The 27,391-nt window shown below is 50.3% G+C and overlaps 2 protein-coding genes across 6 annotated transcripts in view; both read right to left on the bottom strand.

The window, feature by feature from the left end:
- Positions 1 to 160: 160 nt before the first annotated feature.
- On the bottom strand, positions 161 to 16,297 carry SLC25A1 (solute carrier family 25 member 1). Of its 2 annotated transcripts, XM_085593101.1 has the most exons (10): positions 15,903 to 16,297; positions 15,617 to 15,728; positions 3,905 to 4,012; positions 3,678 to 3,777; positions 3,314 to 3,452; positions 2,758 to 2,842; positions 2,494 to 2,598; positions 2,009 to 2,124; positions 1,618 to 1,691; positions 161 to 1,521 (listed from the first exon to the last, which is right to left on the bottom strand). In XM_085593101.1, exons 2-10 carry the CDS (start codon positions 15,642 to 15,644, stop codon positions 1,407 to 1,409), a joined length of 870 nt encoding a protein of 289 aa, XP_085449227.1. In that variant the 5' UTR covers positions 15,645 to 15,728; positions 15,903 to 16,297; the 3' UTR covers positions 161 to 1,406. The 2 variants fall into 2 exon arrangements, with proteins under 2 accessions (XP_085449227.1, XP_021405518.1); XM_021549843.3 differs by lacking the exons at positions 15,617 to 15,728; positions 15,903 to 16,297 and adding an exon at positions 13,786 to 13,901.
- Positions 16,298 to 20,343: 4,046 nt separating this feature from the next.
- The window catches only part of CLTCL1 (clathrin heavy chain like 1), a 34,081-nt gene continuing 27,033 nt past the window's right edge, over positions 20,344 to 27,391 (bottom strand). For 2 of the 4 annotated variants that reach the window (XM_021549926.4, XM_077787163.2), the window contains 6 exons: positions 27,189 to 27,299; positions 26,480 to 26,650; positions 25,702 to 25,923; positions 24,993 to 25,013; positions 22,688 to 22,763; positions 20,344 to 21,678 (listed from right to left, as the gene is read on the bottom strand). In XM_021549926.4, the coding sequence (XP_021405601.3) occupies positions 21,563 to 21,678; positions 22,688 to 22,763; positions 24,993 to 25,013; positions 25,702 to 25,923; positions 26,480 to 26,650; positions 27,189 to 27,299 (717 nt within the window). In that variant the 3' untranslated portion in view covers positions 20,344 to 21,562. The remainder of the gene's footprint in view (positions 21,679 to 22,687; positions 22,764 to 24,992; positions 25,014 to 25,701; positions 25,924 to 26,479; positions 26,651 to 27,188; positions 27,300 to 27,391) is intronic. The other 2 variants (XM_021549928.4, XM_077787162.2) reach the window with 2 other exon arrangements.

Consider the following 27,391-nt stretch of genomic DNA (forward strand, 5'->3'; position numbering starts at 1 on the left):
AGACAACACAACCCTGCCTGGGAGCGTCTGTGATTGGGCACTGCTGGGTTGGAGCTGATGCTCCCCCAGGAGCACCATCTCGGCATGATGGGGAGCCCCGTCCCCCACCCACAGGGCAGGAGCCACTCACTGCCCATTCAGCACAGCCCGGACGCCAACGCAGCTGCTAAAGCCAGACTGATTTTATTCAAATTGCGAATGTAAAACAGAATAACAATAAAAAAAAAAAATCCTAATGCAACCCTCACTGGCTTCAGAGCCAAAAGCCGCAGGTAAACCGTGCCCAGGCTTTCCTCCTTCATCCTCCTGTGTTAAGGCTGAGCTCATCGCTGGCTACAAGAGGGAGGAGGGATGGGTTGAGCCCTGGCTCTTGCACCCCCAGCTCCCTCAGGGAGAAATTTGGCACAAATCCAGTGGGGCCAGCCTGGCACGGGCAGGGCAGGGCTCCAGCCCCATGGCCATGGGTGTTAGTGAGTCAGCGTGAAGCTCTAAAGCTCCAAAAGCTACGGGATCACCTACGGCACCACAGAAACGCGGCGGGAGGGCAGATGCGGGGAATGTGGCAGAAGAAAGGGGCTTGCACCCCTGGCCGAGGGGCCAGGCCTGCGGCCTGGGGCTGCACCCCCTCGCCCCAGCTCGCACGCACGTCTCGGCTGTAAACGGCAGGTGAGGGGGCACCCGGCTCACCCCAACCCCAGCCCACAGTGAGCAGAACGACAGACCTGGCAGGATGTGCAATTCTGGGCAACTGCTGCTCAGCAGCCTGGGGCTGAGCAGGGATGGGATGGGATGTTGCATGCCAGTGGTCTTGGTGCTGGCAGGGAGAGAGGAAGGAGCTTGGGGTCACACCAGGGGGTCACTGCTCTCCCATCCTAGGGGGTGCAGGGCTGCTGGGCCCCCTCCAAGAGCTGCTGTGACCCTGTCAGTAGTATTAGCCCCACTGATACCCAGTGGTATCAGCCCAGCTTGTGATGTACAGTTTGGCATTGCATTTACATGGTGCGAGGGGGCTCTCAGCAGCCCCAAAAGAGCTGCTCCCGAGGCAGTCAGGAGGTCCTGGCTGCTAGGAGCCCCAAGGCCACTGTCCAAGGGACATATCAACCTGGATAACCAGCATACATAGCTGATGTGGGGCTGGGGGAAAGTGTCATCAGGAGATTGGGGTGGGCATGACAGGGATGCTGGGGGTTGGGATGGTGGGATGCAGCTCCCTCTCTGCTCCTTTCAGCACACAACTAGTAATTTAACCTGCTCCAGAGCCTGTTCCTAAAGATAAAGGTGGCCAGGTTTGAGGTGTGCAGGGCAGACCTGGCCCCAGCAGTGCCGCAGGTGGGGTGGGTTTGGTCTCTGCTCTCCAGCTGAAGCCCTGCGGGGCACAGGAGGCGGGGGCTGCGTGGCCCGGCCCCTCAGTCCGTTTTCCACACCTTGTTGAGGAATTTGACCACCTCATCATAGATGATGAAGACGATGGCCACGTCAAGACACACACGGCCCAAGCGAGGCACTGTACCCTTGTAAAACCTGCCAGGCATAGAGAGGAGGGCTGTGAGGCTGGGTCCCCTCACAGCCCCTTCCCTGCCCATCCTCCCCACCAGCCATCCCCACTGCAGAGCTTACGCCAAGGGCCCTTCGTGTTTCATGATCTGGTAGGCACAGTCCCAGGTGTTTTTGTACTTGTGTGCTTCTAGCCCCTGTGGGAAGGGAAAAGCAGGATCAGAGGCCAGAGCCAGGGCTGCATCTAGGGGATTTCAGGGGAGAGGCAAAGAGCTGGGGGTGTTCTATGAGGAACTGATCTCTCTCCACTGCTGCAGGACATCAGACCCCACAGGGATATCCCCACCTCTGTGCAAAACCTCCCCATGGCTCAGGAGCAATCCCAGACATCTCCCAAAGCAAACCTCACAGGCATTATGTGCCTGCCCCAGGGACTGCAGCAGAGCTCCCAGGCAGTGCGTGCTGCTGTCCTGCTGCAGGCAGAGCAGTCCCACACGGGGCCCTGGCACCCTACCTGCATCCTGGTCTTCACCACATCCAAGGGAGTGTTGCCGAAGACACTCGCAGCTCCAGCAAGGGCTCCAAACACCCCTGTTATGAAGGGGTTCATGACCTTGTTGGGATTGTCCCCTGGGAAGGAAGAGAGGGTCAGAGTGGTGGTGGGATTCCCACGTACATTCCCGAGGGAGCACACAAGGAAGGTCCCAGGTCTGGCTGCTTGTGGTCAGGGGAAGTGCTGAGTCAAGCAGCACCTGCCCCACAGAGCCCACGCTGCACCACAGGGTTCAGGGTGGATGTGAAAGGCATGCTCCAGCACTAGGACCCATCAGCCCCACAAGCTGGTGCTACCCCACCCTGGTATTAATTTTCCTCCATTCCAAGTGACTGAGTCATGAGAAATAGGGGTTTTATGGATAGAAAAACCATCGCAACTCCCAAGGGTGCTTGGGGAGCCAGAGGCACAGCCAGGGTGGCCTGTAGGGGCCAAGGGCACCATACCTTTGTACCAGTTCCTGAGGGAGGTCATGACGAAGAAGCGGATGGCCTGGTTTGATCCCTGCTTGAGGACAGTTGCAGTTAAGCCCTGGTAGGTCCCCCTCAGTCCTGCAAGAAGAGCATGTTGGAGGGGAAACCAGCCTCAAGTGGCAGAGAAAAATCTCCCCAAGCCACCTGTCCCAGCCTGTGCCCATCCACCACCTCCCACCCTGTCCCCATAGCATGGCAGTACTCAGGGAGTCAGGGTGCCACTCTCCTGGGACTCACCCTGTTCCCGAACGATCTCCCGGACGCCATGGAAGAAACCACGGTATTTGGGGTTGGGAGAGGTCTGGTCATGGATAAACTTCACCTACAAGGAGATGATGTGCTTGTCCTGGCTGAGGTAATGCAGATGTGATGGCCCCAAGGGCTGGCAGCCTCCTCCTGCCTTGTTCCAGGGACAGTCCCAAGACCAGAGCCAACCCATGCAGCCGTGCAGCTCTGGGAGAGATCACAGGGGAAGCCTGTGCCCATGGCCAGCAGTGCATTTTGCAGAGGAAAACCTGGGAAACTGCTGCTGCAAGCAGCCATGTTGGCCTTACACTCATAAAATGGGTGACAAGATAGCTCCTGGGTGTGGGGCTCTTCCCTGGAGTGGGGAAGGGGCCAAGGCCACCTGACTTGATCTCCACAGGGTTTTCCAGCATCAGATCCACCCCTAGAAAACTGTCTCGGGCAAATGCATGCAGCCCTCGTTGGGCATCCCTGGGTTTTGCCCCTGCCCAGCCCAGGCCAGCGAGGGGTGCCAAGGCAGGGGACAGTGGCAGCCACACCCACCCACCTTCACAGTCTCCATGGGGCAGACCACGGCCACAGCCTCAGCCACGCCAGCCCCCAGCCCGCAGATGAGGCCCCGCGTGCTGTCCAGCCGCCCCTGCTCGTCTCTCATCTGGTTGCTGAGGAACTCGAACATCCCGAACCTGCAAAGGAGCCAACACTGCCAACCCCTGGGCACATGGACAGGGGTCTGCACCCCCCTGCTCTAGGTCCAGGAGCAGCTGCACACCCTGTGAGAGGACCCTCCCTGCCTGGGAGACCACACAGCTTTGGTAAAACACCAATGGAGACACCAATGGCAAAGCCACCCTCTTGTTTGCTGCTGTTGGGGGTCCCCCCCACTCACCCCTTGCCATGGGGGCACGTACCTGACGGCAGCCTTGGGGATGGAGCCGTACAACAGCGAGCTGAGCCCCCGGTACAGCCCCCGGATGCCATGGTCACGGACAGTCTGCTTCACACAGTCCCCTGCGGCAGAGACCAGCGGCGCCGCTGTCACCCGCCACGCCAAGGACCACCCACCACCGCCCTGCCAAATCCCCCCAGCACCAGCCAGGCTCCCCAGGAGCCCCAGACACAGAGAGGGGCTGCTCACCAATGCCCTTGTAGCGGGGAGGGTTTGCCTTCTCATCCAGCTGCAGCTGCGTCTTCACATACTCGGTGGGGAATGTGATGCAGATCTCAATCCCTCCAGCCAGGCCACCTGCATGGGAGAGGAAGGGACACTGAGGCAGGAGCAGCACTGTGCTCATTTAGTGCCACAGTGGCTGCTCCCAGCTCCATGATGGCTGAGCCTGGGACCTCTGGCAGCCAGGTCTGGGCTGGAACAAGATATCCATGTCCTCATCAAAATCCTGAGGAGTCCACGCAGCAGCAGGGCCTTGTGCCAACCTGGTGCCTTGCATGGGCATCACTGCCTTGCCATGGCAAGAGCTGGGAGGACACTGGGCAAAGGGGTGGGAAAACAGGGCAAAACACTGCACCCATGGCTGCCTATCTGGTGTGTTGCCCCTCAGAGGCACCTCTCCTCTAGAGCCTCGCGCCTCCAGGTGAGCTGCCAGCACTGGGATGTACAAACCCAGCGGTGCTGCCCACACCAGCAGGAGCCCATCTGCAGACATGGCTGTGCTGCAGGAAGCACAATTATCATCAAGCCTGTCTGGCTGTCCTGAGCTCCCGCAGCAGTGGCTGCTGGGCACTGATTACACCGGCTGCAGCCTTTCCTGATGGCCTGGGCAGCAAGGGATGCTGGCTCTCAGCTCTGGGGCTGCCCTCAGCACGGCTGGAGCCCTTGCAGCTGGACCCAGCTCTGCTGGGGGAGCTGGGCTCAGCCCATCCGGTCACGATGGATCACACAGCATCAAAGTGTGGCCAGGAACTGGTGAGCAGCAGGAGCCCTTTGTGCCAGCAGCACTGGGAGGAAGCACCGGGCTGAGCTCCCTCAGGTCTCACAGGGCCAACCCTGCTCCGCCCAGGACAGGGCACAGGGCACTGCCACTGGGGTCAACACCACCCTGAGTGCCCCCGAGGATCTCCCTGCTCCTTGCCCAGGGAAGTTGAATCACGCTCCAGCTCACAGGCTGGGCACAGCGTGTGGTCAGGTGGGCTGTCAGCTCTCCTATACAGCCTCCAGTGGTTCCTCCAGCCTGGCCATGTCCTTGGTGTGACTCAGCAGGTCTGTGGTCCCCACTGCCAGGATTGGAGCCCCACCACGGCCCAGGGGACACCCCAGCACAGAACACACTGCCTCTGTAGTAGAGGCTGGGAGTGGGTGCACTGGTTGTTATCCTGCTCTGCAGTGAAGCACAGGCTGCTGCCACATGGCACAGTTCTGCTTATCAGCACCCCCCAAAGTACCCCCATGAAGGGAGGCTGATAGGGAACACCACAGCCCAAGGCTGCTCCCTCTGACAACAGCAGGCAGCACCAACTCCTTGGTCCAGCAGACTTTCTCATAAAGTCGTATTTCTTCTGCATGGCCTCCACACATGCAAGAGATCTCTCTGGTGTTGCCAGCTCCCCCCTGTCGGTGCCACTGGCAACTGGCATCCTTGTGAGCACTGCTGTCTCCTTTCAGCCCAGTCCTTCTACAAGGAAGGGAAAAGCAGCCTCCCCTCATTCCTTCCAGCAGCTGAGCAGCACCCATCTTAAAACAGCCTAAAGCTGGTTTTTCCCCCCAGACACAAAAAGCACCGGGCTGCACCTCTTACCCAGGGAGCCAAGAAGCCAGGCCAGCCTCAACACGGCTGGGGCAATGCAAAGCTCAGCTTCGTGCTCAAAGAGCGTCCCACTCCTCCCACAGACACGGCAGGGATGGGGACACCGTGGCACCGGGTACCCAAGGCAGGACACGCCAGCCCAGCTGGGCAGCATCCCGGCCCTGTGGGGACAGGGCATGAGGCCAGCCCGGCTCTGCCACAGCAAACAAAGGCTCCTTGTTTCCCACTGTGTTCCCAGGGGGGCTGGAGCTGCCCAGCCCAGCCCAGCCCAGGCAGGCACTTCTCAGGCAGCGTGCTGGGTGACCACTGCCAGCCCTGATGCCTCCGTAGCACCCGCTGCTCTGGGGGCATGGGAGGAAACACAGGATCAGCTCACGGCACTGCAGCCAGCCAACAGCTTCCCTGGGGCATCACAGGAGGACAGCCACCAACCCCAGAGTCCCCAGCACACCCCTGCTGCCCCTTCAACCCTCTCCCACCCTTGGCGTGTCCATCAGAGCAGCAGACACTGCTGGTCCCATGGCAGAGGTGCTGGCTGAACACTCATTTCTCCTGCAAAGACAAACAACTCCTGCAGGAGCAGCTGGCAGGCCCCAGAGAGCAGCTTGACAAGGAGCAATGCCCTCCAGCTGGGTGCAACAGTCCCCAAAAAGCAGAGCACCAGCTGGCACCTCTCCACACTGCCACACACCACTGTGCCACCAGCCTTGCGCCACCACAGCCACACAAACACCCTGAGTGCTGCCAAAGCTACTTCCCTCCCTTCCACACTGCAGAATTGAAGTGCTGGATGTTTTAAGCACCATAAATATTTTTTCTCTCTTGATGCCCCAGCACCAGCCCCTGCTCTAGCATACCTAGAAGCCAGACAGCAGGGAGGCACCCAGGGCAAGCAGCAGTCCAGGGGCAACCAGAACCTCAGCTCCTGGCAGCCACACCAAATGCTTCAGGGAGAGATGCTGCACCTCCTGCAACCTGCTCACAGCCTCAGTGGTCACAATTACATGCAGGGCAGGCAGAGGCTCTGCCCAGCATCCCACAGGCAATGCCATCCACAGGAGCCCAGCAAAGGATGTTCCTGGGACCTGGCAGCTTCTGGGGCAATGAGGTTGCCCTAGCCAAGGATGAAGGAACAGGGCACCCACGTTGCCAGGTCTCCTCCCTGTTCCCCAGTGTTGTTCTGGCCTAAAATCCCATGGGAAGGTGCACAGAGAGCAGGGACTCTGGACACACTCCATGACTTGTGGCAATTGTAATCCATTTTCTTTTGCCCACAGAGAGACAGGGTGGCAATGGCCAGCTGCCCTGCAGTCACCTGGGAGCAAGACCCATCAGAGGTCCTGCTCTGCTATCATCTCTCTCCACAGTTTTACCCCAGCAGAAACCTCATTCTATGCAAATAAATCACCCCACTGCCCACGAGCATCAGCTTTGTCCAATCCCCTTCCTCTCCAGGGCTGCAGGGACTTTGCAACCTGTTTACCCGGACTTTAAACAGCAGCTCCAGCTCTTGCAACATCGTGGAGTCAGCAGGAACAGCAGCACTCAGGAGGTGAAAGAGCACGCGGGGCAGCTGAGATGCCGGGCCAAGGCTCTGGCTGTTCTGGATGCAGCGGGGCCAGAGGAGAGGGAACGTCCTTCAGGGAAGGTCGCTCCGGAAGGTGCCCCCGGCGGGGGGATCCCACTCCCAACACCAGGAATTGCTCCCTGCCTGCAGCGAGCCTGCAAGTGCTTCAGCTGCCAGCTATTCTGCCATTGCAGGCTCAGCGGGAAGGGAGAGAAGGGAAAAATACCCTGGCATAGTTTTCCCAGAAAAAGTTTAGCTTTCCCCGGCAGAGAGGCCCGAGGAGGCCGTCCTTTGAGGACACGCCTGCAGCCCTTGGGCACAGCTGGGAAGAGCCAGCAGGAGGGAGAAGAGGGTTTTTTGGGGACAGTGGGAGGGTGCTGCCCCTGCAATGCTCACGCAACACGTGATGGCATCAGCACACGCAGGTTTGGCTCCACACACGGTCCGTGAGCAGTTTGTGGGACACCCTGACCCAGGGACCCCAGCTCCAGACTCAGGGCAGCGCTGAAGGTGGGAGGAGGCAGCTGCGATGGGGAAGACAAACAGAGCCCCGGGACTGACACAAACCAAGGCTGCACAGCCAGGACTGGCACTGCCACCCTGTGCAAACTCCTGCCCAGAGGCAAGTGTCCCAGTGAACACCCACTGCCCCATCTGGGAGCCACAGAGGGGCAGGGGGTGGCACTGGCCCCTCTGCCACTCCTGCAAGTGGCTGTGCCTGCAAAAGCATCCTGCTCATGCAGAGTGATGGAGCAGCAGGTCTCTGTGCAGCTCTGATGAGAAGTGAGCACCTGGGGAGCAATTTCAGTCTCTCCATTTTAAGAGGAATTTCACATGCTGACATACCACCACCTGACTTTTTTCCATAAAAAGCACCTTTTAACTTCAGATTTGTTAGGATCCTTTCAGGCCCGAGGAAATTATTCCTAAGGGTCTGGAAGCAAAGCAGCAGAGCTCTCCCAGGGCCCATGCCTGGAGCTTCTCCATTCTGTCAGCCAGGTGACTGAGGATAGTGGGGAGGCACAAACAGGCTCTCAGTGCAGGCTGAGCCCTGAGTCCCCATTTTGGGGGCTCTTAGCACATGTGCAGAAGGTGCAGCTGGATGGGGTGAGCTGAGCAGCTGACATGGGTCACACACTATGGGCACAGGGTGCAATCCTGCCCTACTCCTGGATGTTATGCTTACAGTATGCACCACTTTCACACGGGGACTTGGTGCCCTTTTAATTAACCAACATAGCTTTTGGAGTTGAGGAAATAAGAAAGAAAAAACCCCAAGAACCAAAGACCATAAAGCTGCTACAAATCAGGAAGGCAGAAATACCCATCAGCAGCTTGTGACAGGTCTCTGCAGCCCAGACTGCCGCCTGCTCCCCTCACCGAGACACCAACCCCCCCTGGCAGCCATCCAGGCTGCTCTTCACCCATCCATTGCCATGGAGCAATCCTGCCCTGCCTGCCTGCAGCGGTGAAACGGGTTTAACAGCTCCACCCTCCCGGCACTTCCCACTGCATCTTGTGAAACTGGGGGCTCAGGAGCAGGCAGGAGCCTCACTGGGGCTGCAGCTCTCCAGGACAGCTGCCTCTAGGCAGAGCCCCAGCACTGCTGTCCTCGCCCAGGCACCTCCTCTGGCCACGGACAGTCCTTCACCACCCATCCGCAGCCACATCCTTGTGGAAAACCACCGCGGGGGCAGCTCTGCCACCAAAAGTCTGACTCAGTGCTGAGATGAGTGCTGGTTTGGTTCCCCAAACCAGACTGCCAGAAGTTTATCTGTGTTTTGGTTAGAAGGGAAAAAACATATCCTGCAACAGGTCAGGAGGCTCAGAGGGTGTCTGTCCCCATGCTGGGGTTAGGAAGGTCTCCCATCTGACAGGGGCAAGGCCAGTGGGGAGCACAGGGGTTCAGCATGCCCAGCAGTAAGCAGACATCCACAGCTGTTTTGGTCGTGGGAGTGTGCTACAGGCAGGCTGGTGACAGTCTGAACCCCCAGTGAAACAGAATGGCAAACATGAGAGGTGCCCCTCTGTACCTGTGCCACTGTGGATAAATAGCCCCGTGCAAACATTGCTGCAGATAACGCTATGGATGGGATGAGACCGTTTGTCCTGAATCTTACTGGAACTGTCCTGTTTGAACAGGCTGTCCTTTCACAACTCAACTCATTCATCACCTCTTTGCATTTCCTTCTCAATATGACAATTAATCATTATTACATTTTAAACTTCTCAGCTGTGACTATGATGGCAGAAGCCATTTCCCTGAGTCGCAGTCACAGTATCTGCCTTTGGCACTGATTCCACCTTTGGGGACTGCCAGGGTCTTTGTCCTGCTCAAATCACCTTCTCCCCATTGCCTTGCACACCTCAAGGTCCCAGGTTTGTCACCATGAGCTGCCTCCTGGCCATCCCACCATTTAACTTCAGACACCAATTTTTCAAGTGTTAAAAACTCTTTTAAGACATGCAACAGGGAGCCAATGTTGGAGCCCAGGCAACAGGGAGCTGATGTCAGAGCCCAGGGCTGTTGGATGACTCCTCCAGCACAGCCCAGTAACTGGATGAAGGAGCCACTGCCAGCACTGAGACTTCCCTGGGGACAGGCTCTGATCTCCCTGCCCCCAGCAAAGGGGAGTGACCGGTGTACCAAGCACTGGAGCACAGAGAGGGAGAAGAGATGGCCAAAAAAAACAATCCCTGCTGTCAAGGGATGACCTGAGACCTCAGGGCACAAGCAGGAGCAGGGAGGCTGCATTTGCATGCACCACACAGCACCATCAGAGCTGAGAGATGCTGCAACATCCCCAAGCTGTCAGCTCATGGTGCTCATCGTCTTGGGAAGATGGACGACTCCTTCCGATCATTTACATCAACCCAGAGAAAATGGTTGCCTGCAGAATGTCAAGCAGAACATCAAGCATGTAAAAATCTCAGAAACTCACATTTTGGAGCCCAGGGTTAACCACAGCTCATACAGAATCCATTCAGACCGAATGGTGGTTTCCTGGCCCTGGGGCTGATATCCTCCTCCCACCAGGAGCTTTGAGGCTCTTACAGTTTTCCACTGCAACCCATGAGGGCTCCCAGGCAGCCAGGGACTTACTCAAGGCTAGCACGGTCCTTGTGCCCCACTCCCCGAATAAATGACAGCCAGGAGGCAACTGCAGGGAGAAACCACAGCCAGGAGTGATGTACTAAGGGCCAGCAGACCTGGCAGGACTGGCTCCCTCCACGTTCTCCAATCTTTACCCCTGGTTGTGCTTGGCTTCCACCTGACTCAGCATGAAGGGAGAAACATCCCCTACCCTGCTGTGAGCACCAGACATCTATCTCAAAACCAGGGAGTGTGCTGGACCACAGCCATTCACAGCAGCACAACCTTCCTCACACCCTCTCCTGAAAGCAATGGCCCTGGAAATCCAGATGGACTTGGGATTTCTGAGAAAGGAGACCTGCTCTACAAAAGGCAAGTCTCAGCTTTCACACCCAGTCCCTGACTCCTCTCCTCTGCAGGTACAGCATTTCCTAAGAAAGATAATATCAAGGATTAACAAAGAAGAGGAAGCTCCAATTACTATTTTGTTCAGGAGCGAGCTTGGGCTCCCTTGCTAAACTACTTTATGCCCTATCCTCTCCCTGCAGTCCCCCTCCCTTGCCCATGTTCCTCCTAGGACCCTGGTGCACAACACCAGGGTAGCAGCCACAAGCCCTGTGAACTCTTTCCAAATCCAGCACTGTGCAGGACAACATCCAGGCATCCTGCCTCCCTGGCCAGGCAGGATTAGGTGTAGGTAGAAACAGCAACTGTGCAACAGCCCCCGGGTGAGCAGAGATACCATGCAGAGAGCAAGGCAGCTGTGAGCTTCTCTGTGGGAGGGAGCAGACCCCAGGCTTCAAAGCTGGCTAAAAACAGAGTAAGGCTGTACTTAACTCTGGCGAGGGCAGGCAAAGCCTTTCATCAAATGAGCACTGATAACCACGAGCAAAGTTCTCAGGAGGAGGGCAGGGGTGCAAGGCTTTGCCTGCAAATGGCAAAGACCATTTGTGCTGGGCTGGAAATAGGCCAGACTGCAGGCTGACTTGAGCTGACCCAATGGCATCAAAAGGAGCTGCCAACATGGCATCCAAAAAGCCAGGGAAGGAGCACTCTCAGGATTCCCAGAGGTGACTGATGACTCTGCCACCAGCATTCCTGTCTCACCACTAAAGTGCCTTTATTCCAAGCTCCACGCTGCAGTGTGGCCCTGTGCTGGGAGCACAGTAGACCAGCAGCACCCAGCCCTTCAGGATGCTGGTGGGAGGGACAGGAGTCTGGTGGGCAGTTTGGAAACCACAGCACAAAACAGGAAATCTGGCTGTGGGAGGCTGGAGACAGGGCTGCGCTCCCGGCCCACCTGCTTACAGGTTGTTATCCAGCAGAAGAGGCTGAACTGCCTTCATGTGCTCAGGCCACACGTGGCCACAGCAGCACCAGCAGCGTTGTCACTGCAAGGTGAAGTGCTGCCTTGGCACACAACAGCTGCTTGGACAAAGGAGGGCCCATTAGCAAATTAATTTTTAACCTTGCATTTTGTCTGTTGCGACAATTGAAGGAGAAGAGCTCTTGGCAGACAGAGCTTTACTTGCACCTCTTCAGAAAAGAGCCAACCCCAGCCTGTTGAGGTCTGGGCAGCCGAGGGAGCTGTGCCTCCCCGGCAGAGGATCCCAATTACACACAGGGTCTGGGAGCAGATATGCACCCAGGGAGGGATGATGGCTTGTTTAACTCCACCAGCACAGGCTGATGAAGCATAGCAGGAATGTTCCATCTTAACACCTCCAGCTCACCAGAACATGGAGTACACATCCCTGTTGTGCAGACCGATGTCAGATGAGAAACTCTGAGAGCGTCAGCAAACCCCTTAAAGTCAGCAGAGACAGCCACAAACAGCACTGCATCCCCCAGCGAGGGGCTGAAGGGCTGAGCAGACCAGGGCACAGGGAGTTAACAACAGCTCTCTCCCATTTCTGTGGTTCTCTAATACAATTAGATGCCACAGAGGCTTGGCTGGACTTCTGCCCATTAACCAATTACTCTGATTACAGCCTGTGAGGAGAAGACCAGCATCTCAATGGGGTCCTTCTTCTACCACCTCTGCAAGTCTGCTGCAACCTCTCTTGCAGGAGGCTGATTCTGGTAAGCTGATGATCCTGATTATAGATCTACACAAGATCTATGAAAGTATCCTGGTACATTGGTCCAGTCAGTGACAACCTGATGCTTTCACTGCACATGGACAGCAAATTGGGAAAGACTGGGAAGGGTGGACAAGAAGGAAACATCCTATCATTACCATCCTAAAATTGGATTAAATCCTATTTAAAAGAACTTTAAGTCAAGAGGCCTGAAAAAACCAACCCATTTTGAGGTGGGGGAGCAGGGAGGGGCACAGAGCTCTGGAGGAGCCTGGTCTCACCGAAGGGTTCACTTGAATGAGAAGGCACCCTCTCGTTGGAAGCTGCCTCCCTCCTCTTGGTGCCCTAGCCCTTTGGCCAGGCAACCGAGTGATGGCAAAGTCCCTTCCCGGAGACGTGACCCTGGGAGGCTTCGGCACCCTTTGCACGCTCCAGCGGCCGCATCCACGTCCGACAGTTCTGGTGCTGCGAGCGAGGCCGCCCGCCGGGGCGGGGGCAGCGCGGGAGCGGCCGCGGCTCCGCTCGCCGTGCGGGCAGAGCCCCGCTGCTCCCCGGTCCCGCTGCTGGAGGCTGGAGCTCTGCCCTTGGAGGGGAGCAAGGAGTTGGACAGAAAAAGGCACAATCGTAGGAGGGGGAATTGGCTGGAAAACACAAAAGCTCTAAACATGCCAATCATGTCGAGGCTGCGATGGCTCATTTCAAAACAAAGACGCTAATCTTCACTCTGGGAATTGTCCTGCGACTGGCAGGAGAAACCAGGGAGCTAATGAACAGCTACAAAGGAGTTTAACAAGCCTGCGACTGTCTTGGACTCCATTCAGCTCAGAGCTTGAAACAGCCACAAGCAGGAGGCCGAGCATTAACTCTGCAGTTACTGCTGCACTCGGTGCAGTTACTGTTTCGATCCCATGGAAGTGGTCAGAACTGGACGGGAAAACACGCCCTGATCCGAGAGACTGATGCTCAGACACAAAGGAGGGACCAAGCAGCCTTTAGAGCAGCTGTATCAGCGCAGCCTGTGGGACACAGCTGGGGCAGGGACAACCGAACTGCTGGTGCTTCAGTCCTGTCCCCCAACACCCTCGGGGGAGCATGTGGGGCCCTTGCTGCCACCAGCCTCTCCCATCAATTCCGCTCCCTCCTGCTAAACCCCCGAGTGCCGCTCGCCCCGCGTCATGTCCGAACCCACCAGCACCTTCCCGGCTGGACCACCGGGTGCAGAAACAGCCTGGCAAGAGCTGGGGTCTCCGCGGATAGCGGGAGCCCCGCAGCCAGCTCCAGGCTCGGGATGCAGCTGCGGGAGCTCTCTGGCTGTGGCTGAAGGGAAACCCCGGTCCAGCGGGGTCGCCTTCCGCGGGCAGCGGGACAGGGGCGGGCGGCAGTCCCGGGATGGAGCAGCACCTGCGGGAGCGCCGCCGCCCCGGGGCGGGCCCGGCAGCCCCCGCCCAGCCGGATGCCCACGCTGGCACCGGCGGGGCGAGCCCCGTTCCCAGGAGAGCCCCGGGAGCCCCTTACCTGCCAGGATGGCCTTGCCGGGGTGCGTGAGCTTGGCCTTGCCGGCGGGGGCGGCGGCGGCCAGGCTGCGGGGCGCGGCGGGGGCGGGCATGGCCGCGCTGCTCCGCGGCTCCGGTGCCCGCCGGCGGTGGCCGAGCCCTATTTCAGAGCCGCGCCCGCGAGGGGCGGCCCCGGCGGCGTCACATCCTCGCGGGGCGGGGCGGGGGCGGCCCGTGGGGACGCGGGGAGCGGCTCCGCGGGGAGTGGGCAGCGGGTGGACGGCGGCAGAGCAGCACCGTCACCCAGCCCGCCCTTCGGTGCTGCGGGAGTGGGGCTTGCTCAGCGTGCTCCCAGGAATCCACGGGGAAAGCCTCCGTGTGGGTTCGGAGAGATGCCGGTCCGGCCGCAGGGAGGGACGTGGGCAGCGGCGCCTCCTCTCCTTGAGCAGCATCAGCACCTCCGGGCACGCCGAGGCCACGACTAGCTCTGAACCGCCCCAAAGCCCTCGGTCAGCGAGGATACACAACAGCGCGCTCCTGCGCGGTTACGACGGTCCGAGGGAGGGAAAGGGGAAAGGTTTGCTCATCTCAGGCCCTTGGCTTGAATCCTTTCCGTTTCAGTGAGGAAAGGAGACCAGGAACTCCCGGGGTAGGAAGCACATATGAACGCCCAGCAGAGGCGGAAGAGAAACAAAAACATTCTCAGATTAAAAGGCTGCTGTGAGTGCAAGGGCAGTCTGGGCTTAGCCGAGGTTGGTTGGTGCTTTTGTGGTTTTTTTTGGTTTGTTTGTGTAGGGTTTTTTTTGGGTTTTTTTTTTTTTTTTTTTTTTGGGGGGGGGGTGTATTAGCTATTGCTTCTCCATGACTGGGCTGTGCAAATTGCATTAGGATATTTTTTTTGCTTTATTTGCAGACAGAGGAAGACTGCTATGCTGTAGTTTATGTCCAAAAACTGTATTTACAGGATGCAGGGAAAGAAACCAACACTGTTTTCATTTCCATCCAGGATTTCGCAGAAACCAGGGAACACTGGAGCTGTACTCCAGAACTGTGCTCTCCCTTACACCTGGAGCAGCCACATTACTCAAAAGAGCAAGCATTTTGTGCAAGAAGTCACCTCCAGCTATGCATAAAACATGGTCCTGTCCAGACTTGCTCTCTATGTGCTTTGTGACATGGTTTTTGCTTAACAAGGCTCAGCAATCCAGCAGCTGCCAGCCTCATCCAAAAGCTCACTCTGCAGCTATACAGCCCTGGCTTCGTGGCTGAGCTGCTGGCAGAAAATACCTTTGGGAAACTGAAGCATCTTTATTCAGCCAGGGTTAAAAGCAAACATACTTGCATTGCAAAACTCACCCTCAGGTGAGATCAGAACTGTATGTGGTTTCACAACAGAGTTAAAATAGGCATAGAGTGGTCTCATGCTGAGTCTAAACCCCCCCTCCTTTAACACAGCACAGTAAAGGATGGGAGGAATTAACATGTGAAGGGAAGGAAGAAACAGTCACAGTCCTGGTCACAATTGCAGAGCAGCTACTTATATTCAGGTTAGCATTATTAGAATGGTAAAGATAAGATAAATTCTTTCAAACACGGCAAACAAACAAATGCATTTGGATTTCTGATTAACCTCTGCAACTCCTCATACCTTTCTATTAAATCATCATGGCTTCCACATCTGCCTGTGGACACGTACAGCCTGTGCTGAGGCCATGATTACCTTCACAACAAACACTGGCTCTTACAGATTCCCCAGTCCCCAAGGCCTGTGCACAGCCTCATCCTGTCCAAGAAAATACCACACCACATGCTTAATTCACATCAGACTCAATGGGATTCTCAGCAGTGCTTACCTTGCTGAACAGGGAAAGGATTATTCATATTTAATCACATGCAGATTGTAAGCAATCTCCTGCAAGGACCTGACCTCCAAGAAGCTGCTAACACCACTTGTCAGCAGAAAGCCTGAAGGAGAAACAGTGAAACAAGATAAACAATCCCTGAAATACCAGGAGCTGCAAGAGGACGTTTTAAATCCTATTAGTTATGTGAAAGTAAATACTTGACCAGGCTCACACAGTCAAGAGCATCTCCAAAGAAATGCATGGTCAAAGCATAGAAGAGCAACATCAGACCCACCATGTTACTGCTCTTGCTTCAGGAATTTTCATGGAAACAACCCTCTGACAATCTGAACTCATTTCCCTTGCTGGTGGCTGGTGCTTGTTTCTGCTGGCATGCAAAGACACAAGAACTGTGAAATACGTAGTCAGGTGCTACTGCAGCCTGTGTGCCTCATGGCACCTCTCTGGGCCCTAATAATCAGAATTTAAAAGAGCTACTGAAAATGAAAGCAACTTTCACAATTTATTTTTTCAAACACAAACAGCAATTGCAGACAAGAGTTTTCTGGATCCTCAGAAGCACATGCTTACATGACAACACTTAGTTCCAACTTATTCCTCCCTTGCCCCTCCCTAAAATTATTATTATTACTTTTATTTAATTGGCACTAGACAGCACACCATGGTTTCAGAGACCATGAGCAGTCAGTATGGGGCATATAATTTCCTACTATATATCCTGGGATCAAAGAACCTCTTCATTTCACTGAATTAACAGATGTATTATCACAATTGATACAACTCATCAACTACTACAAACCTTTCCATGCATTATTAATCCCTATCACTTGCGGTTTTATGATAAAATAAGAAACTCATTTTCTCTCAGGTTCCCTATCGAGACAAAACAATTCCTTTATGCAAAACAGATCCTGTACATAACCGGCTTCAAGAAGTGAAAATACTGCAGATTTGAGTCAGCATTCCCCCAGCTTTGAAGTGTGTGCAGCAGGAGCTACTGTGATTATAAGCAAGATGATGCTATTCCAAAGAACAAACATGATTCCCACTTAAGCACACATACAGAAAGAGCTCCTGTTGCTATACAAGATTATTCACTGAGATTACCAGGACTGAGCCTCTCATGAGCACCACAGAAGTCCCTGTTACGTTCACATCTGCGTGGGCCTGACTCATCTCAGAAGAGAGTGAAGTCCGTGTACAGTGGGTACCGATTATCATTCTGCTACCCTGCCGTAGTCATGAATCCTTCACAGCAGGATGCATTACTCAACAAAGCAACTCCAGCTGACAAACTCTATTAGCAGTTGATGAGGCTATTTCCCCAGCCCCTAAGTGGAAAAAAAAAAAGTACCTTACAAAAGGAGAGCAATTCAAAGATTTATTAAGCACCATCTCCCACCCAAACTCACTCCTAGCTCCCCATCTGGATAACCAGTGTTTGGGGAATTTGTGCTCTGCATAATATTGGAGAACTTAGTGCTGTGGAAAACAACATACCAGAAGACTTTGTAATTCCTTCCTTTCATAACCACTGGGGTGAAAGGAGAAATGAAGCATTTTAGGCAAACAAATTTTACAATCTTGATTAAAAACAACAGACAAAAAAAAAAATCTTGAGTCATTGAACCACACAGGAAATGCATAACTGAATAAGCTCAGAACCTGACTCAGGACTTTTAAATTCTAACACATAAAAGACAGGACTTCACTGTCTGTAGTTCAAATTCATCTTAAGCTTAAAAGCTGTCAACTTTATATTAGCTAGGAAGAAAACAGATGGATATTGTTGCCTTTTTGAAAGATTGCAAAGGCTCCAGACAAACTGAAACACATACCTATACTAAGAATTTTGCAGTGTTGTATTAGTAAAACATGAGTCAGGATCTGTCATTACCTTTGAAAAGGTGCCCACAGAAAATGCATAATATTGAAAAATGAGAAAGCTAGAACTAGTGACAGCTCTCTGGAAGCTGGACACCTGCTGCAGTAGATGGTGCACAATAATGGCTCCAGATGCATTAAACTGGACTGCTACACCTGCAGGTTGCTATAGCAAGGCTCATTCGCTTGGCAAACCTCAACCTAATTGCACACGAATGTCACAAAGCACTCTGGTGTCATCAAGCATTTTCCAGCCTTATGTCCATATCTGGAAACAAAATAGATTGAAGCAGTCTTGGGGTACTCTTTAAATCAAAAAAGGAAATACAGTTGGCTTGGAACCCAGTGCAAAGCCAATCCATTTACAGCAGAACAGAAGGGACCCAGAAAGACTGCAAGAAGCTTTACAGATGAGAAATAACACTGTCATAAGGTAATACATACACTTGATAAACTGCTTGTTATGAGAACCTGGTACATACAGTCCTATCTGTCCCAAGATTTGCAAGAGTTCTCACCTCATTTTTTTTTTCAGCAGATTGAAAAACTGTCATGCTGATTCAGTAACACTAAGAATTTCTCAAAGGCCAAGGCTTAGCCTGCCAATTAGGGTATCACACATCTGAGCATAAGCATTAATTACAAGCAGTTGACACTCAGCTTTGCCAAAGTACTAGAGTTACTCACACTCATTTGAGTGGGTATCTGAGGCTTGTTTATCAATTTTAGAGTTCAATAAACCAAGGAAATTTCTTAGGCTTTTGAGGAATTGCTGCTGGATTTGCTAGGGTAAAAAAAAAAAAAAAGAAATAAAAAGTTGTTCCTTGTTTCCTACAGCCCAATTAAGGATCCATGTTGTGCTGGAAGTGGCAGCTCTCAGCACTGCAGCTGCTAAAAGACTATTAAATCAGAATTAGGTTTTTGACCCTACAGTTACTATTGTCTTTACTGTATCATGCCTATTATTTGCACAAACTTCAACAGATTTCATCTGCCAAGAATTTTTATTTTTTAAGGAGCTAAGTTGCTTCATATCATTTCCTTCTGCTACGCTACCATTTAGTCCCAAAAAGGGGGGAAGGGAAATGGAAGTCTTGTAAAATACCACACCATTACATGAAATAAGAAACAGGACTTACCTCAGCAATGCATTCCTCCTGAATTCTCCTTGTGAATTTGTCTTCTCTGATGCCAGATGTGTACATGCCTAGGGAAGAGTCTATCTCTGACAAACAGCAAGAGTCATTACACAGAAGGAGATCCATACTGTTTCTCACAGTGAAAGCATGAGACAGTAAAAGCCTGTATGTAGTCTCAAGCAAGTTACCTTTGGAGATAAACCTGGAAGTTGGTTTCCAGATGCTGTAGGATGCAGCAGGTTCTGCATGAGCAGATCATTCTACAGGACAGCACCAGCCTTGTGTCACTGGGGTGGGAATTAGCAAAAAGCTTAGCTTTAAAGCAGATTCTCTGCAAAACAATCTTATCCAAGTTTTTAAAAACTTGGACATTACAAATTCATGACATTAAGTAAATCCTTCACCTAACCCCTAAAAGAGGAGTTATTTCCTGCTGTGAATGACTTCACTTTCAGAGAAGCAGTGAAATACCTCGATACAAGAGTTTGTTCCACATTTTAGGTACAGTTGCATTGCATTGGCAGGGAGTGTGTTTTGAATGCATGTTAGAATGCAAGATCACAAAATTTAAAAAAGCCATTTTACTTAGCAAGAGCTTAAATACCAGGAGAGTAACTAAAGCAAGACTGTTGATCAGAGCTGGCAGCTTTGCTTTCCTTGGGAGCTCAGTCACTCCTGTAATTAGATTTCTAGACTGAGGCTATTAAGGATCCCCAGGCTACCTCAATTCTCTTACAGTCAGGAACTGTTCCAGTATTTGATCTAACACTTCACTGTGTTCTATCATTGGCTTACACTTGATGCTATAAAGTCAGAGCCCATTTTTAAGTTGACAGGTTGGAAAGTCCTACAGTCATACTCATTTTAGCACTGGTCTCCAATTCCAGCTGACTTACCCCAATTTATTCCAACTGACAAGGAACTGGTTACAAAATAGAGGTAGTATTTTCCTGGAAAATGGCAAGATACCTGGCTAATTCCTGTAATGAGTAAGTCTGGACAGAGTGGAGATTTGCCTGAACTTATTAGCTGCTCAGCATTTCAAGCTGAGCTGCGAGTGCTGATCAGTACAAAGTTGATGTTAGTACATTACAGCAACACTTGGGGTATTCTGGCATCCATCAGGAAGGAGGACTGCATCCCTTTGCCAATGCTGTTGTGGTGTGGTGACCAAGGAGACAATACACTCAATTAAACACACACAATTAAAATTGTGCCATAGCACAGTCTGCTGTTACTGATTCCACAACCCTGACAATCTCCACTGGCTTGCATTAAAAGGGGTTTTGCCCAGTTCGAAGTTGGACTCGGTATGAAAGGGTGCAGCTTACCAAGACCACTGCTATGCTGATGTATTCTCAGCAGAGAAGACTCCCTCTCATTGCAGCACCTCCCTCCACACAGGACTGAAGATCTCCCAGCCCCGTGAATGAAAGCATGAGAACATGTGACTGCCTCCTGCAGCACACCCTCCCCATGTGACAGCGTGTGCCTATGTGTCTGGTGAAGTGACCACAACTCCCTTCAAGTTACTTACTAGGCCTTCCCTGTTACGTGCCTTGGCACAAATCTCCCTTTTCCTGCCTGGCATCCTCAACTGTCAGATTAAGAAACCTGATGCTATGAGTGGCAGTGTATTACTACCACCCAGTCCCCACACCCAAAATAGTAAGACTAGAACCACACGGTGGATACTGCAGTTTTACATTTATAATTGAACTTTTATAATATTCAAGATTAGCACAAGATTCATAACCATAAATTATACATTGTTATCTAAGTACATAAAACGTTAATGATACATGTATTTGAAGTGGCACAAAATAATAATATATCCCTGTTGGCATTCTCAAAGGAAGAGGTGGGTGATGGACACGCTGTTGATCCTACTGCAGCATAGCAGAATTGAGCCAGCGCACCCTGGTCACTCAGGTGGTGCTGACTCTGCCCACCAGACAGGGTCAGAACACGGTGTGGCAGGAAGCCAATGCCAGAATGATTAAAGGTGCAAATAAGAAGTCAGGATTATGACCCTCCCTACTGCCTCAATACGGTAGCAGTATGTCCCTGTCCCCAACCCTGACGCTGTGCTCTTGCATCTCCAGTGCTTTGGCAGCCCATGCACACTCCCATGTTCACTTGCCACACACAGCTGAGGTTTGTTTTAGTACCATTTAACGTCAATAAGTAACATGCTCTCTTCTTGTTAAACAAAAAGGATCTGGGAAGTGTTTGCTCTCTAGCATGAGAAGATTTATTTTCTTCAAGTCTCAGATCTACTCCAGAAAATAGAGAACAGACTCCAACAGTATTTAACCCCAACAGCATTAAACTCCAACAGTATTATTGTCCAGAAAAGGAAACTTTCCCAATATTCCTCTAAACATTCAGAGAACAAATATTAGAAAAGCCCATTTTCTTTTGCACATAAGAATGCAAATAAAATGGGGTGGTCAGATATACACAAGCTTTCAACGATTCATTATTAAAGAGATGTTTGATTGAATTGTTAACAGCCCTGCTACTTCAGTAGCTTCAGCTAAAGCTTTAACAACTTGGTGCCAGGCAATTTCCCAGCTGCCTTCAATGGGCTTTTCAAAAGAAAGAAAATTATGCTCTCTTCCCCCTGGCCTCAAGTAGTTATTGCTATATGAGTTAGTGAAATAGTGTCTTAACTTCAGACAAGAGTCGCACAATGTCATTAACAAAAGCTGCCTTTCAGAGGTTGAAATGTAACTGGACAATAATCAATAAATAACAGTAACAGGCATCCTGAAGTCTCCTCACGGAGCTGGGCAGCAAGTGTGTTCAGCCAACAGAAGGTCATCTGTGCCTTGTACACTTCTTGGAGAAGTTAAAAGGGGACGGGAAGGAAGAGAACAGAGACAGTGAAGGTCTGTCAGAGAGCTAGTTACATATTGAAACCATAAACAGGCGGCTGGGTGAATCCTGGTGCTGTGTATCCATATGGGAAGTTTGCCTGGGGAGGTACTGCACTGGGGCCTGCTGTTAACATCAACTGCTGGCCTAGGAAAGTATGAGATAAAAAGAAAGTTAGTTTAAGATCCCAACCTTCCCTAATGTTAGCTGTACAATGTGATAGGACTATTAGGCTTTAGCTAAAAATCAGCCCCTGTGCAAGCACACACCAGCAAGTCACACTATTCCCCAACATGTGCCATGGAGAAGGCACCCATGCCATCTGCTCTTGCTACCAGGAAGCTGCAGAAGAGCAAGGCAGGACTCAGAGGAAAGATGAATATCTACTGATATTGAGGTCATAATAAACATGGCTTGTTTTGAAGAGACCATACTGAAAGCCAAACTGGTACTATTTAACCCATGCATGGTCAGATCTAAAGAATAAAGCAATTCAAGCAAATAGTTAGGTCTGTTAGGTCTCACAGTCTGGAGGGTGCTGCAAAAGGTCTGAACACACCTTGAAAGATTTGTTTTCATCAATAGGCCCACACATGCCTCATGCATCTGTTAAATTCTGGTTAACATTTATATCAGAGAGTGAATCAGTCACATCCTTCCCTTACCAGCCACTTCTAGGTGCTTGTTAGCAGAATGCCTCTTCAGAAGGGCTTCTAAAATAGCATCACACTTGAAGACAGCCATAGTGGCTGCACACGTATAAAATGTGTGAGCTAGAAAGACAGTCTGCCTTTCGACTTGGAAGAGCAGAAAGCAGACACATTCCTCAGACAGGAATGAGAAGAGGAATTTTCATGCTCTGTAAGTTATTCCTGGGGTTTGCAACACCCTGGTATCACCTGTCCTATTACCATACTGAAACATGATTCCTAAAGTAGAGATCTGAGCCATCTAAGAGGACCAATACTTTAATCTGAAGAGTAGAAGTACTGTAAGAGTGAGATGTCACTTCAACAACTTATGCAGTTCATTGAACAGAGACAATAATTTCAATTACTATCTAGTAATTACCAGTTTTCTTGGATACAAGGTAATCATGTAAGCTGCCTCTACAAAGAGAGACCAGAGTGACAACATGTAATTAATTAAAACCTACCAAATACTATTGGAGTGGGTTCAGTTACTTGTTCCTCTTCTTTTCTTAGGCTTTCAGAAGCATCAAGTTTATCCACCTACATTGAAGTGAACAGGAGATTTATGAAGGCCTTGTCTAGGAATTGCACCATTGCGTGAAGCTTTTCATGCCTGGTACTTCAGCTATCAAGTGCTCCTTTTTAGTCCAAGATGGAGACTGCTGAAGTCTGCCTATTCCCAGCAAGCTTTGTTGTAAAAGTGACTTCCCAATTCTTTTAGGTATATTGCAGTAAGCAGGAGCTCTCAAATACAGATGAGGTACTCATTACCCTCCAAGGAAGCATTTTTTGGGGCCCTAGTCTAGTCATTGCTAACTATGACCCAAAACTCAAACCCAACAGCATGTCCATCATCTCAAATGGGCCTAATCTACATTTACCTATTAACCTGCAATTCCTCTCCCCTTCAGTGACACCTCACAGATATTTGGAAATATTCCAGGCCCATGAATCTCATCTAGGACTACAGCCTAACCTGGCCACAAGGTACTGGTTTAACTACATTGGTATTCACAGGGACTTCTTCTAGGGGAAACTCTAGAACCATCATGGAAAGCAGCCTAGTAATATCAGATTTATACCAGTCTCAGTGCTGTGCCACATAAAGCTCTGTTCATGCTAAACAAATTTGTGGAAGCACTACAGTAATGTAGGAGCCCTAAACACAACTTAAGATTGTGGGTTTGGAGGGCAATCTGAAGACCAACAAACAGTACTTTCCTTCTCAGGTTTAACAAGTTGTATCTTCCAGAAGAGAACCACTGAAACTGAAGACTACAAGGCATAAAAGTCACAGCTTCACATCTTGGTACAAGCAGTACTAACCTTCTGGGCAAACCTACACCCAATACTGTATTTCAGCTGTTCCTCATCCTCCTTTCCCACTGCAAGAATCACATCTGGTTTGAGAACTGCTTCAAGAGGGGTGTCAGTTAAACTTTAGATGTTATCCAGATACAGTTTTTAGCAGTTTTCAATGTTTTGAAGTTTGCAACTCAAATTGACAACCTGAGTGGCAGCAGGTCTTTTACTGGTTCATTTATAGCTGTCAGCCTAAGAGCTCTCCAGCATTACACCAAATATTGGTGTTAAAAACACTAACCAAATTACTGTGGATCAAAGCAACTGACAAAGCAATGACAGCTACCCATTTCCAACTACCTGTCCTGCTCTATTTATCCCTGGCCTCGGCTCTCTTAGGTTTGCCTTTCCCTGGGGCTGTCCTACAGTGGCTCTGGCCAGCAATGCAGTCCTGCCCTCAGCTGGGCAAACAGCAGGAATGCCGAGAGCAGCCATCCCCAACAAGGGATGAGCAGCTCTGGGAAAGCCAGATCACATTGGCTCTGCTGCCTAGAACTGGTTCAAAAGGTTTCCAGGTGAGTGTCATTATACTCCAAGTGCCTGGCCCCTTCTGGGACAGAGGCTATTCTGTGCTTTAACTTTTTTTTATGTAGAAAAGAAAGGTAAGCTCTGGAAGATGTACACACCCCACCAAAACTAGTCCATTCTTTTGTGCTTTTGAAGTTAGTTACACAATGATTTTAGACATACCACATTTATAAAGCCCATTCTCCAATTTCATGTTTTGCAGTTAATTCAACAGACTAAATTAGTTTCACTGTAAACAACTTTCACCATGCAGATTTTCCTTCTGGCAAGTTATCCCATATTTAGTACACATGATTACTTGTAAATCCAACCAGCAGCTTAACATAAATGATTTTAGACTAAACCTCACATGGAAGAGTTCAGGTAAACTTGTGTGGCAAGTTTCTCCTGAGTGAAATACAAGTAGGAGATGTTTTAAGATCTGTGCAAGTACTTTCATCATACCAACAGGCAAGAAGTTTACAGAAGCTTCATGGCACTATACAAACTCACGATCATGCCTGAATTTTTGCACACTTTGGTAATTTACAGTGTAAAAAGCAATTTGCCCTTGGAACACATCCTATTACATGGCAACTGCTCTTCTTTGTTTATTAACAGCATTCTCCCTGCCACACAATATCTAATACAGTGAAAAGGAGCCCAAAGTAAAGCCCTCCTCAAGCACTTGTTTTTGTGTCCCATGAAGAGGAGAAAGTCTGGTTGGATTTTCAAGTTGCTCGTGAATAGTTATCCTTTTAGCATTAGAAAGTGAACAGGAAATGAGTTAGAGCTAAATTACACTGCTCTTCTGGCAGAAGCTACAGCTAGATTCCTGTAAAAGAAACCCAGGATATTGAGGGACACAAATAAACACAGAGAGTTTGAAATCAGTGTCACCTTATAGAACAGTCCATCAACCTGCAAAAAAATTCAGAGGGGAATACTTAACATGACTTATTAGAAGCAACCTGAAGCAAGTCACTTTTACATTCCTCATTTTAATAAAGTTCTTTACTGTGATATCCTAGCCTAGTATCTTAGAGCTGTTTGAGACAAGCATTTCAGGACTACACATGAACAGAATCTTTTTTCCCTCAGTTGAGGACCAGCTCTTACTGTAAGTATTGTGCAACCAGACTATGAATCTGAAGTTCTGTTTTCCATTAAAAAAAAACCAAACACATTCAGCAGTCTACTCCTATAGCTGATACAGGAAAAGTGTGCACTGTTAGTTACTCAAAAGCCCTATGCTCTTTTTACACTAGGAAATAAGGGGACTTCACTTTCACAGTTACACAAAGATAGAAGTGATATATGTGTTTTCTCACCAGGTTTTCAGTTCATGAGTAATGGAGCTGCTGTGAGAAGCACAGTTACTTATGTCTACTGCTAAAAGCAGGAGTTTAACTAGACCTCTTCAAGTTGCCAAAGCATCTATTCATAAACTTTGCTAGCTAGCCTGGAGTGATGAAACCCACAGAACTTCAAGAAGACTTCCTCTGTGAGGAATGGTAATATTCCAAATACATGCAAAGAGTTCTGTTTTACATAATGCAAATCATACAGCAGACTAAAGTCTTAGCTTTTTAGCCTATGCAATACTCACTTTGGTAAGGTACTCTCTCATCACTTGGATGAAATAAGGCATTGCAAAGTCCATGATGTTATGTCTCCATGCCAACTCAAGGACTACATCTGGGTGCAGCAAGTCATAGCATGTGAAAAGGCAGGCTGCAAAGCACTCCTGCTTGCCTTCTTCCAGGAACCACTGGAGCAGCTTCTCAGCCAGCTCTGCATCTTTGGACTCTGCAGCATACTGCATAGCATCCTACAGAAAAGAACAGTTAAGCTTGACCCTTGCCTGTCAGCATCTTGCCCTACATCTTACATCCATGTTATTGCTAACTAGAGAAGCTGAGTACTTGGCATACCATTAAGTTAGTCTTTAACAACACCAGGCATGTTCTGTAGGAGGCAAGATACCACACTCAACTCTGACAAGCCAGATACTTTATAACATCATCCAACAAGATTCCTACAGACTATGCACAAATTGGCCTGTGAGAACTCACGACAGGCTTGAAGAGCATACCAGCATAACCACATTTGATCTGTACACTTACAAGAGCATGTGACTTGAGGTCTGTGGAGAAGGTTCCCTACTGATACATGTAACTGTACAGATGCCAAAGATTGATAGAAACACATTCCCAAATACAGGACAGCATTATCAAATTGGATTTAAGACATACATTTGAAATTTCAACCACTTCTGCTTTAGGAGTCTTTCCTTCAAGTGAAGGACTACTAGTTAAAACACCAGATTGGAAGCTAACAAACATTCAGTATCCAGGAGATTTATGCCATGTCATTAACTCACTCACCTTATACAGACGGTCTTTCTTGCACAGCTCCACACTCTGCTTCCAGCGGTTGTTACCCTTGTACAAGTACGCTGCAATACGCCTAAATTCAATTAGTTCATGCTTTTCCAGACGCTGAGCCAATGTTATGTTATCAAAGTTGTCATAGGCATCAATGGAAGCTCTCAAACCCTGTTTGAGAGAGAGTTGTTACACGTGCTTCCAGATGGCAGTAGGTGAGAACTAGAGTAAAGAAGCATCTATTCATAGTGCATAACTGTTTCAGTTCTGCCACCTGGATGTTGACACTATGGCTACAACTGGTTTACCTGAGTGTTTCATGCACCTCTCCAAAGGATACTTTCTTACAAGGCAAGATGTTAACTTGATCATAACTGGCTCCAGACAGAAGAGCTAGTTACCATAAAAAGACAAAGTATGTCTTCAAATAGCAGCCAATGGGGCCAGAAAGTTTATTTACTGGTGTCCCACTGAGTATACACCTGATACTGACCTTTGTGAGGTTTGCTCTCAAAAAAACATCTGTAGTACCTGCTCTTTTTGCAAATCATTGATGTCTTGAGACTCCTGCCTGCTAAGACCTGACTGCACACCCTCTCTCTGTTACACTGGAGAAGCGTTATCTTCTACTCAAGGACATTACTGGGTCAGCAGCTTTTTTGTTACAGGACCATCCCTCAGGCTTAGCAATCTGCTTTTTGGAGCTTACCTGGAAATCTTCCTCCTCTGTTAAAAGGTTGTTTAGAGCTTCATTAACTCCTTTGTTGTTGTGATTCTGAACTGAACGCAGGTAAGGCTTTACTAGAAATAGCTGATTAACCTGAAAAGAAGATGTTTCCAATACAAGATTAAGTATAGGAATTCTGACACTGCATTCTCCTGAAACACGTTCCCATCTGTTATTACAAGAGT

Source organism: Lonchura striata, chromosome 15, assembly GCF_050655825.1.
Source record: "Lonchura striata isolate lonStrDom1 chromosome 15, ASM5065582v1, whole genome shotgun sequence".
Taxonomy (NCBI): Eukaryota; Metazoa; Chordata; class Aves; order Passeriformes; family Estrildidae; genus Lonchura; species Lonchura striata.